This window comes from Taudactylus pleione, unplaced genomic scaffold (genome assembly GCF_031769625.1).
Source record: "Taudactylus pleione unplaced genomic scaffold, aTauple2 ptg000012l, whole genome shotgun sequence".
Taxonomy (NCBI): domain Eukaryota; kingdom Metazoa; phylum Chordata; class Amphibia; order Anura; family Myobatrachidae; genus Taudactylus; species Taudactylus pleione.
The window spans coordinates 9,784,067-9,800,693 of record NW_028284415.1 but is presented as its reverse complement, the minus strand read 5'-3'; the positions used below and the strand labels follow the sequence as shown (position 1 = coordinate 9,800,693).

The following is a 16,627-nucleotide window of genomic DNA, read 5'->3' as shown; positions in this document are numbered from 1 at the left end:
GCTGGGATCACCATCGCGACCGTCGGTGGTCGATTGTCGCAATGGTGGATGGCGCCAGGCGGCCAGGAAGCTGAGTAAGCCTCAGCTTACTCAGGCTGGCCAGCTTGCGAGCCCAGAATACGTTCACACAGTCTTTGGGCTGGGCACTCCCGGAAAATGGGGCGGATACGTTTCCAGGAATGCCGGCCTCCCCCGCACTGCCCCTTAAATGCTTGTGCGTGATTGAGCAGGACCCATTCTGCACACTCGCAGAATGGGTCCTGCGCACACGCATATTCCCAATAATCGGGAATCTGTGCTCAGCTGAATCAAGTCCTTGTTCACTTAAGGGTCTATGGGCCTGATTCAGACCCGGTCGCAAGGCTGCGTTCGCACACAGCCTGTCGATGTTTGCAATCTGCGCATGCGTACAAGAAGCAGTGTGCGTACGCGAACTAGTCCATGCGATCAGGAAGCGTTCGCACCTTCTACACAGAAGCTCCGCAAGCATGAGTGACAGGACGTGCCATTTGTGGGTGGTGACCAGGGCCGGTTCTATGCATACGTATGGTACGCAGCTGAGTAGGGCGCCACATAGTCGAGGGCGCCTCATCTGCGACCATGCTGGCCGCGGGCAGACTGCGTCTCTGTGACACAGCTGCACCGCGCGTGTAACGTTGGCCGAACGGAGTCTGATCAGCACTACACAGTGACAAACACACGGCCACCGGCGCCAGCAGCTGTGTGCTTGTCTTAATTAGACTCTCATTGGCTGCTGCGCCCACTGCCACAGCCGGGTTGGAGCTGAGCTCCATCTTCCAGCTCCCGCAGTGGGTAATGGGAGAAACGTCATGACATCTCTCCCATAATGCAGAGCGGGCGAGCCCGGGAGGACGGACGAAGGAGCGGATGGCGGCGGTGGGAGCAGGAGCCATAGCGGGGATTCAGGTGGTTTTTTGGGGGTTTTTTTATTACGTGTGTCTACTGGGGGGGGCACTAAAGGTTGGACTACTACTGGGGACACTGCATAGAGGGGGAATCTCCACTGGGGGCACAACAAGAGGGGGACTACTACAAGGTGGGACTACTACTAAGGGCACTACAAGGGGGGGACTACTACAAGGGTGGGACTACTACTAGGGGCACTACAAGGGGAGGGTACTACTACTAGGTGCACTACAAGGGAGGGGACTACCACTGGGGGCACTGCATCGGGGGAACCACTAAGGGCAGCACTATATACAGGGCAATACTGGGGGTACTGCATAGGGAGGGAACTACAACTGGGGCCACTGTTTAAAGGGCACTGCATAAGGGGTACCACTATTGGTGGCACTGCATGGGGGGGACTACTACTTGGGGCACTATATAAGGGGCACTGCATAGGGGGGGAGTACTACTGGGGGCACTATATAATGAGCTTACTACTGGAGCACAAGGGGCACTGCACAGGGGGACCACTACTGGGGGCTCTATATAAGGGACACTGCATAGGGGATACCACTACTGGGGGCACTGCATAGGGGGACTACTACTGGGCGCACTATATAAGGGGCTTACTACTGGGGGCACAAGGGGTACTGCACAGGGTTGTCCACTACTGGGGGCACTGCACTGGGGGGACTACTGCTGGGGGCACTATATAAGGGGCACTGCATAGAGGGTACCACTACTGGGGACACTGCATAGGGTGACTACTACTGGGGGCAGTATATAAGGGGCTTACTACTGGGGGCACAAGGGGCACTGCACAGGGGGGACCACTACTGGGGGCACTGTAAAAGGGACACTGCAAAGGGGAGATCACTACAGGGGGCACTGCATAGGGGGGACTACTACTGGGGGCACTATAAGGGGCACTACTGGGGGACTGCATAAGGGGGACCACTCCTGCGGCACAAGGGGTACTGCACAAGGGGGACAACTGCTGGGGGCACTGTATAAGGGGCACTGCGTAGGAAGGATCACTACAGGGGGCACTGCATAGGGGGGACTACTACTGGGGGTACTATATAAGGGGCACTACTGGGGGACTGCATAAGGGGGACCACTCCTGGGGCACAAGGGGTACTGCACAGGGGGGACAACTACTGGGGGCACTGTATAAGGGGCACTGCATAGGGGGGATCACTACTGGGGGCCTGCATAAGGGTGACCACTACTGGGGGCAATGTATAAGGGGCACTACTTGGGGCCTGCATAAGAGGGGCCACTACTGGGGGCATTGCATACTGGGGTTACTGTATAAGGGGCACTACTGGGGGGACTGCATTAAGGTGCATATGGAATGGAAAGGACTGTTCCCAGAGTGACGAGAAAGGAGGGTTATGGCTTTTTCCATGAGACCACAGCCCCTTAATTTGTTTGAGCATGCGCAACAATATGCCTGGTGCTTACCAAAAAATTTGAGCTAGGGCCGGCCCTGGTGGTGACAGGGGGTGGTCGATGGCAACGGGGGTGTGGTGGTGCGAACGCAGGCGTGTCTGTGCATTGGAACGCCATTTCAGGGACGTGCATAATTAAGACGCATTGTCAGTGTACACGTCACATGGCTGAATTACACACTGAAGCACTCGCAGTGCTTGCAGTAGAGTGTGGTCAGCCACAAGTGCTGCATATGGTTCCAATGTCAGCCAATGTTACCGATTGTTTAATATACTTCCTGGAGATGACGTATGTTACTAAGGGAAAGTGGGCGTCTTGTGTCAGGCTGGAAAGCGTCTAAATACATACCGCGATCGCACAGCAAAACATAGTGGGCATGCTAATGTCTTGCTAGCAATCGCAGGATTTGCATACTGTACTTTGGATGCGAACAGCTGCGTGAGAATGCAGCTTTGCGAACGGGTCTGAATCAGGCCCTATGTACTAAGCCTTGGATGGAGATAAAGTACCAACCAAGCATCTCCTAATTGTCACTTTATAGCTGTGTTTGAAAAATTACAATTAGTAGTTGATTGGTTGGTACATTATCTCCATCCACTTTGTCTCTCTCCAAGGCTTAGTACATAGACCCATAGTGTCCACATCCATGAGCTCCATGAAGGAGAGCTGTATTACCTGAAAGCTGTATTACACAGGTATCTCACAATATGTGCACAGTGACAGGGCGTTCCATCAGTGTGCTGTAGTAGAAAAAGAGTGCCTACCAATATAAAGGGATAAAGAGTCCCTTTGGTGCTACCTGCTAAGAAGCAAATTTGTGGTGATCAACTGACCTGTGGTTGCCTACCTATCCACACATTTGACCATAAATCATGAATATTAAAATAGTTTATTATGCAATTTTTCTATTTTATGTAATTAGGGAGACTGTGGGGCTGATAGTGTAGGGGGCCTACATGCCCACATGGCACTGGCCCCACCCACACAGCACTGGTCATAACTCCTCCGCTTCTCAGTATAGGCCCTTGAACATTTTCAGCCCCAGGCACATGTGGCCCTTAAACTTTCTCTGCTGTAAACGAGCCGTATTAAGGTTTGACACATATTTTCTATGTGATTAGTAGGTGCAGTCAGTATTGGATTGGAATGGTGCCATGGCAAGACAGCTTGACTAGCATTTTAAATGTTCCCCCATGGCTGGATTTGTTTGGACAGCCTGGGGTATTGCATCCTCCAGAATGCTGTATACACCTGGCTTTGGTTGTGAGTAAAAGTGGGAAAGACCCCCTTACTTACTTATTGCTGTATCAGGGGAACATTTTTTATTTTGTCCACTTTTCCCCATGGGCATAGCATATCACTAGCCTTATAGCCCATTACCTGAGAGGGCCGGGGACCCAAAGACAATTTCGGATCTTTGAGGGCTCTTCAGTCCAATTGATAACTGAGTTATACAGGAAGTAAGGGCAGGGGAGGGGGGGGGCAGTTTTATTCAGCAGCTAGCAGTCATATGTTTTTCAATTGATAAATTATATGTATATATAATTCAGCTACAGATTGTGTTACACATACATTTGGCATGTTGCAGTGTTGGGTGATGGATTGGGACAGAACAGATCTGAGTGTATGAGTGTGACTGTAGCAATGGAGTATGGAGGGACATTACTAATACCACTGTAGCTAAGTATTTACAACTGGATTAGATTATTTAACATTAGATTATTTGCAATGAGTCAATCTTATTTGGTGCTGAAGTAACAACCTGTTCTCCTTCTTACAGAGAAACCCCGCATGAACAACATCCTTACCTCTGCGACTGAGCCGTATGATTTGTCTTTCTCCCGATCATTTCAGAACCTCTCCCATCTCCCTCCATCCTACGAGTCAGCTGTGAAGACCAATCCAAGTAAATATTCTTCTCTCAAAAGATTAAGTAGGTGTACTTCATTTCATTCTCATGGCTTTGGCCCATATTTTGTTGGAATCGCTGGGCAACAAGGCACTAACGCATTTCACACAATTTGTCATCCTCATTGCCATATGACGTGTGACTCTGTTATCAGTCAGAAAACATGTCAAATTTACATATAAGATACTTATATTATTATACCACTGGAGACTACTTAAATCAGGCTCTTTTTCACAGTACTTGTTTCATTTAAAAAAATACTTGAACATTTGACCTAATACCAGAAATTATTTTACAGATAACCCCTTTGCCAAACTGGGAAAATTGGAAGAGTCCCCCAGTGTACCTGTTGGTACTGGTAGTGGTCACTTTCCCAGGATTGACATCCTGAAAACGTTTGAATAAATATATTACTTTGTGTAGGGTACCAATAAAGCTCACTATATGGCTGCCCTGCCTTGTCCAATCAGCTTTGTTGACACATAGGTCTGAGCAATCATATTCACTTAAATGTCTACAGCAAGTCATCCTTAGAGCAGCTTGGGCAAACCTTGTCCATTTTGGCTACATGTACTAGGTTTTTTACCCATCATACTCATCCTCTCCACCCCTGATGCAGACATCTGCTTATCCAATCCCAGTTGTGAAGGGTATCTTCTTCTCTTTGCTGTCCCATCTCCATCTTTGCATGCAGTGGGAGCCGTGGAAAGGGGGGTTGCGCCAGGCTCCCACTGCACATGTTGTAGATGTGACAGACCATCCACGATTATTATATGGATGTTGGATAATTGATTCTCTGAATAGCTGAATATGGGTTGCTCCTTTCTTGATTATCAGTATATCTACCCTTCAGTCTTTTTAATTTGTGGACATGTAAGTCATTATTTAACTTTAATTAAGGACTGCATCAATGGAAACAGCACGTGTCACACACCGTGAAAATGCAGCCTAACTGTCCAACAGAAACCAGTGACCTCTACCAGCCACTTCAGGCCAAATGTTCATGAGGCACTTAGTGAAATTAAAGGATGCATAATGGTTATACCCACAGAATGGCTGCCTCCTGTGTATTTAGATAGCAATTGCACTCAATTTATCAAGATGTTTGAAGCAGTATTCTGGAAACTGGATAGGAAGACTCCTGACTGTCCAAGTGGTAACTATCACTGGGCAGGGATAACTAAGATTTTCTTTTGCTAATATAATGTAAGGTACTCAACTTTCTGGAAATACCGACTGAGAACAGTACAAATACTCTTGTCTATGTACTTTCACAATCCTTCTTAAATGAGGTTACTCGTGGAAAGGTTACTCGCCAGACAGACCGGCCAAGGGCTTGTAGTAAATAGGGATAAGCCTATGGCAGGATAAATAGACTTTCTCTCTTTAGTAAATCTCTATATATATAAAATAATGTCCCTGGTTTAGGGGTCAGTCTGTTTGTTTGGGCCAATATTTTGAACCACTGGACAGATTTTGATGGGTTTTTCACTATCCTATACTGCATTGGTCGAGGAAGGTTTAGTGTATGAACCATTCATGTGTGAAAAAAGGAGCCAAGCAGTGACGATTTTACTGAAGCAAGTCATTGAAACAACGAGTGTGCTATGTGAGTGACTGACAAGGGCTGCGCTTTGATTGGCTCTCTGAGACAGTGAGAGCCAACCAAAGCTAGCAATGTGCCCCGTTGCTTAGCAGCACCTTAGAGAGAGGAGGGAGTCAGCGAATGAGCAGAGTCACGTCTGAGGCAGACAGAGCATGACAGACAACCTCTAATGAATCCATGAAGATGCCCTGATGCAGACACAGTAGCCAAGAAGGAGCCAGGAGAGACATAGCTAACAGAAATGAAAAAAACAAATAACCATTGGAACACCATTAAATGTTCTCCATTCGATGGTGGAAAACTTTGGACCACCACCAGCAAATTGTAAAAACACTATCATTGGAACAAAAACATTGATGGTTAGTAACCTTCGGATTCTGATGTCCATCCCTATGCTGAACCTACAAGCGGACTCCGGCCACCACTCCTCCACCATGAAGTGCTCCCTCTCCAGCGTGATGTTCCTGCTCAGCCACACACCCACGATGAACCGGTGGCACCTTCAATGGAAATCAGCGCTGTTTTGGACAGAGTCACCATGATGAAGAAACTCAACAGGAAGACCAGGAAATATAGGGCACATTATGCAAATAGGACATTGCCTATAGCAAAGTTTGGCAGCTGGGGAGGGGTGCACATGGAGGCTGCGGAAATATGCACAGGTACCCCAGCCCCAGGGACATGCTGCTAATAATGCTTACAGAAGCTGCAATACATCCCAGTGGCTGGGCCCCAGTCAGCTGCAGGGTAGGGTTTTGGTGACACTACTGAGATGCAGGGGGCTGTGGTAAGAACCAGTGGCAGGAGTGAGAAACAGGGGCCTGTAGTGAGATTCAAGAGGCTGTGCAGAAATATAGGATGCTGTAGTAAAATGCAGGAGTGAGAAGCAGGAGGCTGTTGTGAGATACAGGGGGCTGTGGTGAGATGCAGGGGACTGTGGTAACATGGCAAAGGTTGTTATGTGATGCAGGGGGCTGTGGTGAGATGAAATTGCTCCAGTGCAAAGCCGTGGTAGGTCACTAGTAGACCTATAAATGGTATCGTTAGTGACCATCACCTACTATAAAATTGACATTTGCTACCAACTATTTAAATTGAGATGCTGTGAGGGAATTTGGGGTGGCTTACCCTAGGGCAGATTTGAGAACTACAAGTCTGAAATAATACATGCGACTTTATCCTGGATTTCCTGAATTTAAGAGACATTACTTTTCTCATCACTCTAACTAAAGAAGCTCCTATTTTCTGCACATGCATACCAGATCTTATAATTTGCCATGCAACCGGTTAAGTAAGAAACACATTTCTCATTTTTCTGTGACACACCCTATCTGCAGAGAACACAGGACTCTTCTAGAACAGAAGAATTTATCACTGTCAGCGTGTGGTGCTGATAACTGGCATTGCATATGTATGAATGAATACACGAGACCACTCAATTTCCATGACGACTATTAAGTCTGGCATTAGGAAACAGACCTGAGTAATGATTTGACTCACTCTAGAAGGGTAACTTAAATACACCGCTTAATTCCTTTTGCATATAAAGCAATATTTCCCATAGAAAGGCAAAAGGGAATTATACAGCTTTGACTGAGCCTTATTTGGAAAGAGGCAATGAATATTTTCACCTCATACAGTCAACATAAAATAAGTGAATTTTTCAGCTAGATGTTAAGAGATTGAAATGGGAAATTTCAGAAGTTAATCACTCAGACTGCAAATGAAAGGGCACCTGTCACCCACGTATATTAAAAGTAGACTTTTGGTGGTATGTACCAATAGTCAGTGTAGACTGAGTTCTCAAGAATGCATTTACATAACTAAGGGACTTCAGCACTAATGCTGGCCATACACTAGCACGATTTCTGTCCGATTGGCTGATTTTAGACGCTTCGTACGAGAATTGTGTCGAAATCGTGTAGTATTTATGTAGGATACAATCCGATCCGTGCTCCCGTCGCTCTTAAACGTATCGTATGATCAGATGTTCAGCCCATACTATCTATCGTAATCGTATGCAGATCTTCCCATGTATTTGTGCATGCAATGCATCGTGCGTCCGACCAGCGTCATTTCGGTTACATTTTGAAGAAGTGTGTGTTCTTTCAGTGACCTTCCCTCCTAAACTGCAGATAGATCGTATCGTGAAATCGTATGTACATCGTGTGTCAATCGTACTGCCGGGACTGCCAGGGAGCTGCCGGGGAGTTCAAGGGAATTATCTTATGCTGGTTGTACTAGTGTATGGCCAGCATAAGAAACAAAAGGACAGCCATTATATGGGTTTAACCCAGGATTTCCCAAACTCGCTCCTCAAAGCAATCTAACAGTTCATGTTTTGTGGGTATCCATGTTTGAGTACATGATTAAATCAAGATGACTGAGATAGTAAGTAAGTCACATATACTTAAGTATGGGTATCCTTAAAACCTGGACTGTTCTGATGCTTTGATAACCGAGTTTTGGAAACACTGGTTTAACCAATATTCACTGAAAAATGATAAGATCAGTGAGGTGTGTTTTCATAGTCTGAGTTCTCATGAATATTGTCTCAGACCACAAAATGGCTACTATCACCTTATTTGAACCTTTATTCAACAGCATGCGTTTAAAAATATTATCCAGTACCAAGCTCATTATGGCCATCATTCATTGCATTTATATTGTTGCAGAAACTTGTAGTTCACAGGGTAACAAAAATGTATAAATACTCTGCAACAGACCTATTATTTGTAGGACAGATCCTAATTCTCATGGTCGAAAAGATAACATGGCATAGATATGATACAGGGTGCGTGGACACTGAACTGGGGATATAGCAGGGCAAATTGGATTCATCTTTACCCAGATGGATGGCATTGCCTAAGCCTCTCATCCTGACTTCTTTTATTGAAAAATTGTCCATTTTTCACTGATCTAATTTTATTTAAGTGTATGTATGTGTACATATCCTCCTATAACTCTTTATTACAGTGGGGCATTTGCAAACTAATGAACAATAAAATAAATAAGCAATATTATTTTTTGTAGTAGTACATTTTTCTTACTATTTAAGCTTTTTGACCTATGCCAACAGCTGTTCAGCCTATGATGACTAACTCCCTGCTAGTCAGTGACTTGATATGACCTGACCTGATTAGTGTTTTTAAAAAGTTCAAACTATTTTTCTTCAAGACAAAAACACAGAACTGTTCTTAATCACTGTTGAAAATGAAACCGTCACTGAAAATGATCCTCAGCATACTTCCACATGAACAAGACGGCAAAATCGTTACAGCAAAGACTTGTGTTCTTTGCCCACACATAGTGCCATGTGGATAGGAAATGCCTTAACTATGCATCTACCACTCCCATCTTTTCTTTAGCTTACATTGTTGTTAGATTTTTTTACATTTTCTTGTTTCAGGGTGAGATGTAGATGACTGGAGCTGGAAAATATGACTAAATATAGTAATATCCTTGATTCCCAAGTGCACCGAAGACCCTTTTCAACCTTACAGGCGTTGTAGGCGGTATCTGGCAGAAGAACGCTAGATTACATTTTCAGGTGTTTCTAGTAGAACACTCTAAAAATAACATCTTTTCCTTGTCGACCGGATACAAATCATTGTTATTTCTCAGCAGTTCAGATCATTGGGCAAGAACAAAAGTGATGTGCATCTGTCTCTTTATATAAACGTGTGTGTGCCATGGCATGCAAGTAACTGAGTGTGTGTTTATTCCTGTTCCTGGAAGCTTTCTGTTTGTTATTATTTATTAGTGTTGTTGCAATGTGTTTATATAGCAGAAATCCATAAGCTGTATAATGAAAGCTAATCATTTTTGTTATTAAAAGTAAAGTCAACTCATTGTAGATTTTGCAACTACAGGTTGAGTCTCCCATATACAAACATTCCGAAATATGGAATATTCCAAAATACGGAATTTTTTTGACATGACTGAGATAATGAAACCTTTGATTTTGGATGGTTCAATGTACACAAACTTTGTCTAAGGCACACATTCTTAAAATTATTGTATAAAATTATCTTCAGGTTGTGTGTATAAGGTGTATATGAAACATAAATGAATTTAATTTCTGTACACAAATTTTGTTTGAGTCACAATATTATTGAAAATATTGTATAAAATGACCTGCAAGCTGTGTGTAAAGTGCATATAACACACAAATGCATTCTGTGTGTATATTTGGGTCCGGTTCCCAAGATATTTCATTATGGTATGCAATTATTCCAAAATACGGAATATTCCGTTATCCAAAATGCCCTTGGCCCAAGCATTTTGGATATGGGAGACTCAACCTGTATAACATTGATCCTACAGTATGTCTAAGCATTTGCTAAATACAGTCTATACAGTCTATTTCCCACATATACTTCATCTATGGGAGGTTGATGCAGTCATCCAACCTGATCCAAACACACAGCCAGGGCCGGTGTAAGCTGTCTGGGCTCCTTAGGCAACATTTCATCCACCACCCCTGCTCAATCCAATACTATGCCATACTATGCAACATATTAGTGATGCCAATTTATAATATACCACACAGCAGTATCCCAAATTCATAATATACTATAAAGAAAATGCCCCAACTACTATGCCACACAGCAGAGCCCCAAAATCATACTGTGCCCCAATTCATAATATGCTACACATCTGTGCCACAAATTCATTATATGCCACACAGCTGTATCCCCAATTCATAGTTATGCTACACATCAATGCCTCCAATACGGGTTGGGTATGAAATCCCTGATGTGATGCTGCTGGTCAGAATACCGACAGTGGCATCCCAACAGCCAGAATCCCGACACCCATAGGAAGTCAAGGTAAGTATTTTTCTAACCTCTAACCTAACCAACCCTCCCTGATGCCTAAACCTAACCTCCCCCTCCCCGTACCCTAAACCTAACACCCCCTCACCGGTGCCTGACCCTAACCCTCCCCCTAATGCCTAACCTAACCTCCCCCTAGCACCCCGATACTTACCTGTGGGATGTCGGCAGACGGGATACTGTTGGCGGGATCCCGACCTGTCGGGATTTCGGCGCCGGTATTCAGGCAGTCGGCATCCCGCACATCCCCTCCAATGCATATGCTACATAGCTGTGCACAAAATGTATTCTATGCCACATAAATTATGCTATACAATGTCCTTAATACATATGCCCCAAATTCTAACACACACACACACGTGCATCAGCCTTGGTCATCAGTAGACCCAGCTGGGACTGAAAAAGGGAATCGGTATGAGATTCCCGGCAGCGGCAGCCCGATGCTGGAACAGATCCCGGCTGCGGCAGCCCGACAGCGCTGGAAATGCTGATTGTCCCTAGGTAAGTATTAACTAACCTGACCTACCCCCCTAACCCTAACCCACCCTTAGGGATGCCTAACCCTAACCTCCCCCCCCGAGTGCCTAACCCTAATCCCACTCTAAGTGCCTAAACCTAACCCCCTCTTCCCCGCTGCCTAAACCTAAGTCCCCCGGGGGGGTGCCCAACCCTAACCTCCGCCCCGGGGGTGCCTAACTCTTACCCTCCCTCCCCCTAGCCTAACCCTAACCTTCCGGGGGGTGTCTAACCCTAAGTTCCCCCCGGGAGTCCTAAACCTAACCCTCCCCTGTGGCTGTCCTCTCGCGGCGCCCGGCAACCCTTCAATGGAGATGCCGGGCGCCGGTCTCCCGGCGTTGGTGAAATGAGCGGCGTCTATATCTAGACGCCGGGCATTTCACCCTCGCCGGGATGTGACAGTCGGGAAGCCAGCTGTCGGTCTAATGTCAGCCGGCTTCCCAAATGCATCCCCTGAAAAAGACATCCTTGCTTTTCTTGTGGACTCAGTGGCGCCCTCCTGTGGCCGGCGCCCCTAGGCAGCCGCCTAAAGCTGCCTGAGGCTAGTTTCACACCTGCTGGTTTTTTACCAGGTGTGAAAAAAAGAATAACAGGGAAGCAGTGGAACCTTTCACACGGCCCGGTCACTATGTAACAGCTGGGAGTATCCACTGAGCAGGACCCGGGCCGTGTGAAAGGACCCACCTGCTTCCCTGCTTAACTATATTTCACAGCCGGCAAAAAAAAAGGGCGGCTTTTTGCTGCCCGATCAAAACTGGCAAGTATGAAACTGGCCTAATGGTAGCACCGGCCCTGCGCACAGCATATCATATACCCAAATTGATCAGATTCTAACTGACTTGTACACATTGCTTTTCAAGTTAGTCAGTCAAACCAGATTTGAGGCCTGTCACATAATCTGATGGTGAGGGACTCACGTATACAAAAGACTACTTTTATATACGTGCTGGAGTTTGCTTCATGTGGTGTACTATCATCCTCAATCCATTAACATTCAGAGTCACTGGACTCCTTTATTTATTGGTGGACTGGTTCATGAGTATTTCCTCAAAGTTGCATTTTTATATTGTTGTGCTTTTTAATCATCATTTCTTAACAGAATACATTGCTTATATACAATTTTTATATCTTAACCCACAAGTCCTTTATTAGCAACTCTTCATTATTATTTTATTTATATGACACAATTACACTTTATCCATTAGCGCTGTTTCCCTTCTTAATTCTTTACAAGTATATAGATATCTTTGAGATCAATAGGAGGTATTGACACCTCTCCTCACTAACTGCTGGCTTATAGTAGTTATAGTAGTGCCATCTTGAGGATTATTTTTGTATTACTCCTGACCCGGAGTTTGTTACAGCTCCTGATACTAACAAGATGGAAAGGGATGTAATCGGGAAGCCGACGGTCTAAATGCCGACCGCCGGCTTCCCAACTGTCAAATCCCAGCAAGGAACTAAAGACAGGTGTCGAAAACTCAGCACCTGCAATTAGACCTATGCCGGAAGACCGACGCCCGGCATACCGAACGAAGGTAAGCCGGGTGCGGACAGTCGCGGAGGGGAGGGTTAGGTTTTAGGGCTCCTGAGGGGAATTAGGGTTAGGCACCCGCCCCGGAAGGGTTAGGTTTAGGCTAGGGGAAGGGGGGGTTAGGGTTAGGCACCCCCAGAGGGAGGTTTAGGTTATGCATCCCCCTGGGAGACTTAGGTTTAGGTTGCAGGGAAGGGGGGGTTAGGTTTAGGCACTTAAAGGGGGGGTTAGGGTTAGGCACTTGGGGGGGAGGTTAGGGTTATTTATTTTTTTCATGCCGGGCAGCGCTGATGTCAGGAACCGTATGGGAAAAAGCCAGGGGGTTAGGGTGGCTAGAGAACAAGCAGGTGAGTGACAGTGCTAGGTCTCCTTTTGCGGCCAAGCCCAGGTTTGGCTAGACCTGGCCAGAGGCGCAGAGTCTAACTCACTTCATAGGCAAACGCAAGGGGGGTTTCCGTCTGCCTGGAAACCCCCCTCCCCTGCACATACCATGACCACAATAGAAATAGCAATATAATAAAATGTTACTAGTGCTGCATGCTCTTCTCAGTATCACAAATTAAATGATTAGCACCACCTATGGATCTTTAAAATGTGTCAGCCAGTAATACATAAATATACCTGTGCACCAACTAGGAGATGTGGAAAAGATGCACTGTTAGGGGTGCACTGCTACAGACCATCAATTTGGTTAATTATTAATACTGTATACTAATACAATATCCAGTACATAAGGAGACCAATATGTACATATATGTCCAGGGCAGTGCTAAATTCTTCTGCTGCTCCCTCAGACTCCCGGACTTGCTCCAATGCTCAGGAATGATGCCCACATCTGAAAAAAACATTCTGCTCAGACAGGATGGATCTACTGCTGCATCTAATGGCTTACTGTGATTGCTGGTCCTGTATATGCTAGAATTATGCAACACAATATACCTTGTATGTAATATATTAAAGCTGGTTATGCCCTCTTCATGGACTGGCTACACTCACTCTAAAATCAAGCATTTGGAAACCCCCCTCTAGAAATCCTGCATTTGCCACTGCACTTGGTGGTCTTCACCAGTGACCCCCTCCAGTTGGGATATGGGTTTCGCTGCACCAAGTGAGCAGGTCCAGGCCCTCTAGACAGGTATCTGGGTGTGGCAGGAAGACCGGAACTATATTAGAATTAATTAGCATTTAGAACCCTAAGAATGTAATAACACGCATGAAAACTAAACAGATAGGACACAAAGAATCAGTTAGGACTGAATAATTGAACACAGGAGACCGGCATATACACTGAATATTTGAACACAGGAGATCAGCGTGAACTGAATACTTAAATACAGGAGATCAGTAATGAACTGAATACTTGAGCACAGGAGATCCAGGTCCTGACTTGCACAGAGAAATGTGGATACAGGCATGTACTGGGAATTACTAGAGATCCAGCTGAGAGCTAACTAGTAGTTAGCATGAAAGCTGACACCGCAGGAACACAGGGAAACAGTTAGAGAGCTGAGTAGCACACTAAAAGACAACACAGGGATTTACAAGAAAACTGAAGTTCTGTGAGAGAGCTGAAGTAACACACTGGCAATTAGCATGGGAGCTAATACAAGTAACACTGTTGGTCAGCGTGAGGGCTGAAACAACACACTGTAGATGTTTTGTGGAAAACACCAGAGAGCATAACAATCACTGAAACAGCAAAGTTGAACAGCAGTTTCCTGTTCCTGGAGTCAGACTTAAATAACCCTGGGTAGCTGGTCATTGGATCAGAGGATCAGCTTAGTGACCACAGGACTACCATTGGGAGAGACTAGTCAGGTTATATGGACCAACATGACTGCTCCTCTGCCCAGCACCCCAGAAACCAGGATGCACGCACGGAAGCCCTAGCCGACCCTGGGGAGAATACTCGGACACCACTCCCAAGGACTGAACACCTAAGCCCAAGTATGCCGGCACGGAGATGAGTAGCTGCCGATCCCAGGCCACATCCTGACAGCTGAACACCTGCAGCACTCACTCAGACACTGGCCAGCTGCCATGGCTGTGTGGCTGCGCGTAGCGTGACGTGACATCAGAGGTCACGCTGTGTAGCGCCGTGCCCACCACATTGACCAACTCAATCCCGGTATTGAGCATTTTTCAATCCCGGGATTGAAAACACAACCCTGGATTGTCTTCCCTAGCTCTATAGCATTAATGAATTCTGAAGTCTCTTCTATCCTGGGAGTCTCTAGAAAAGCAGCTTAACAATTGTGGGGAAAAAATTTTTTCACCTCTACATCCTGCCTGCTTAGCAGACACCTTGAAAATGTGAAAATAGTATTTTCATAATGCCAAATTTCAAATACAAAAATTATAATGAAATACAAAATGTAGCACCAGAGCGTGTAGTTTCATACTCTAATGTACAGTATACTTCTGTTTTCTATTTGTATTTGAAGTCCTTCAAGTATAGATTTACCTCTGACCGCTTTTTAAAGCTGTTTAAAATGTGCTAAATTTTAAACATACAGTGACTTGCAAAAGTATTCAAACTCCAAATGCAGATCTGTCTGTAATGTCACTAATGCTGGGCATACATGGCCAGATAAAATGCCTGTCAGCCTGCAGATGTCGGCAGCATACACTATGAGATATCTCACAGTGTATTAGCCCGACATCTGCGCTTCGCCCCTGGGGGAGGAGACATTTCCCTGTTCCTTCCATGGGAAGGAACACAGGAAATGTCTGTCTGTCGGTGGCGGCTGGGCATACATTGCCCAATGCGGCCGACAGTTTAAATGACAAATATTGCATCGGACGGGCATGCTGGTCGATCCAGCAAGCCCGAACGAGCGATATTTAACCCTCGGTCGCCTCTACATGAATACTGCAGTTCACAAGCGTCATCCAACCAACCTGAACAACTTGGAGAAAATCAGCAGGGAAGAATGTGCAGAAATCAGTGTGCAAACCTGGTAGAAACTTACCTCAAAGACTTGGGGCCTGATTCAGACCCATTCGCTAGCAAGCGATCGCTCGGAGCAAGCAATGTTTTGCAAAGTGCGCATGCGTATGCATCGCAGTGCGCGTGCGCGAACTAGTCTGTGCAATCGGGAAGCAATCGCTCACCCAGCAGAGACAGCCCAGCTGAATGAGTGAAAGGTCAAGCCATTTGTGGGTGGTAACAGGGGCAGGCCACTGGAAACGGGGGAGTGGAGGTGCGAACGCAGGCGTGCCTGAGCATCTTAACGCTGTTTCAGTGGCGTGCATAATTAACAGGCACCGTCATAGTACACGTCACCTGGTTGAACTATACACTGAAGTGCTTGCGGTAGGGTACAGTCAACCGCAAGCACTGGGGTCAGTTCCGATGGAACCCGATGTACCGATGGTTGTATATACTTCCCCGAGATGACGTTCACTAGTGGGCGGCTAAAGACAGGCTGGTGGGCATCTGCATACGCACAGTGATCGCTTGCCAAGACATAGTGGGCGTGCTTATGCCTTGCCGTGCGATCGCCTGCCTAGCTGTCCAGTTCCGACGGCCCGGCTGAGTAAGCTTGAGCTTACACAGCCTGGCCAAAGCAGCATCCATCACAACCAATGGTCGAGATGGTATTTTGAGGCAGCATCTACAGACACTGCACTCAGATCGCAGATGCATGCAGGAGGTATCTATTTCTTACAGATACTGTAATACCCACTTTCCGTGTCCAATGGTTGGGATACCGTAGGTCACTCAATCATGGCAGAGAGGTGAAGATAATCTGACCCTAGGTCTAATAACCACATAGGTTTTAAATACACTTTATTTAATTAGCCACAGTTGGAGAACAAAGTAGCAATTTAGACCATCAGGTACAATTGTTCCGATG

General features: G+C 46.0%; 1 protein-coding gene across 5 annotated transcripts in view; it reads left to right on the top strand.

The window, feature by feature from the left end:
* SHISA6 (shisa family member 6) overlaps window positions 1-16,627 on the top strand; it is a 400,746-nt gene that overhangs the window by 369,197 nt on the left and 14,922 nt on the right. For 4 of the 5 annotated variants that reach the window (XM_088468622.1, XM_088468621.1, XM_088468619.1 and 1 more), the window contains one exon: window positions 4,145-4,297. In XM_088468622.1, the coding sequence (XP_088324748.1) occupies window positions 4,145-4,297 (153 nt within the window). The remainder of the gene's footprint in view (window positions 1-4,144; window positions 4,298-16,627) is intronic. The other variant, XM_088468620.1, reaches the window with a different exon arrangement.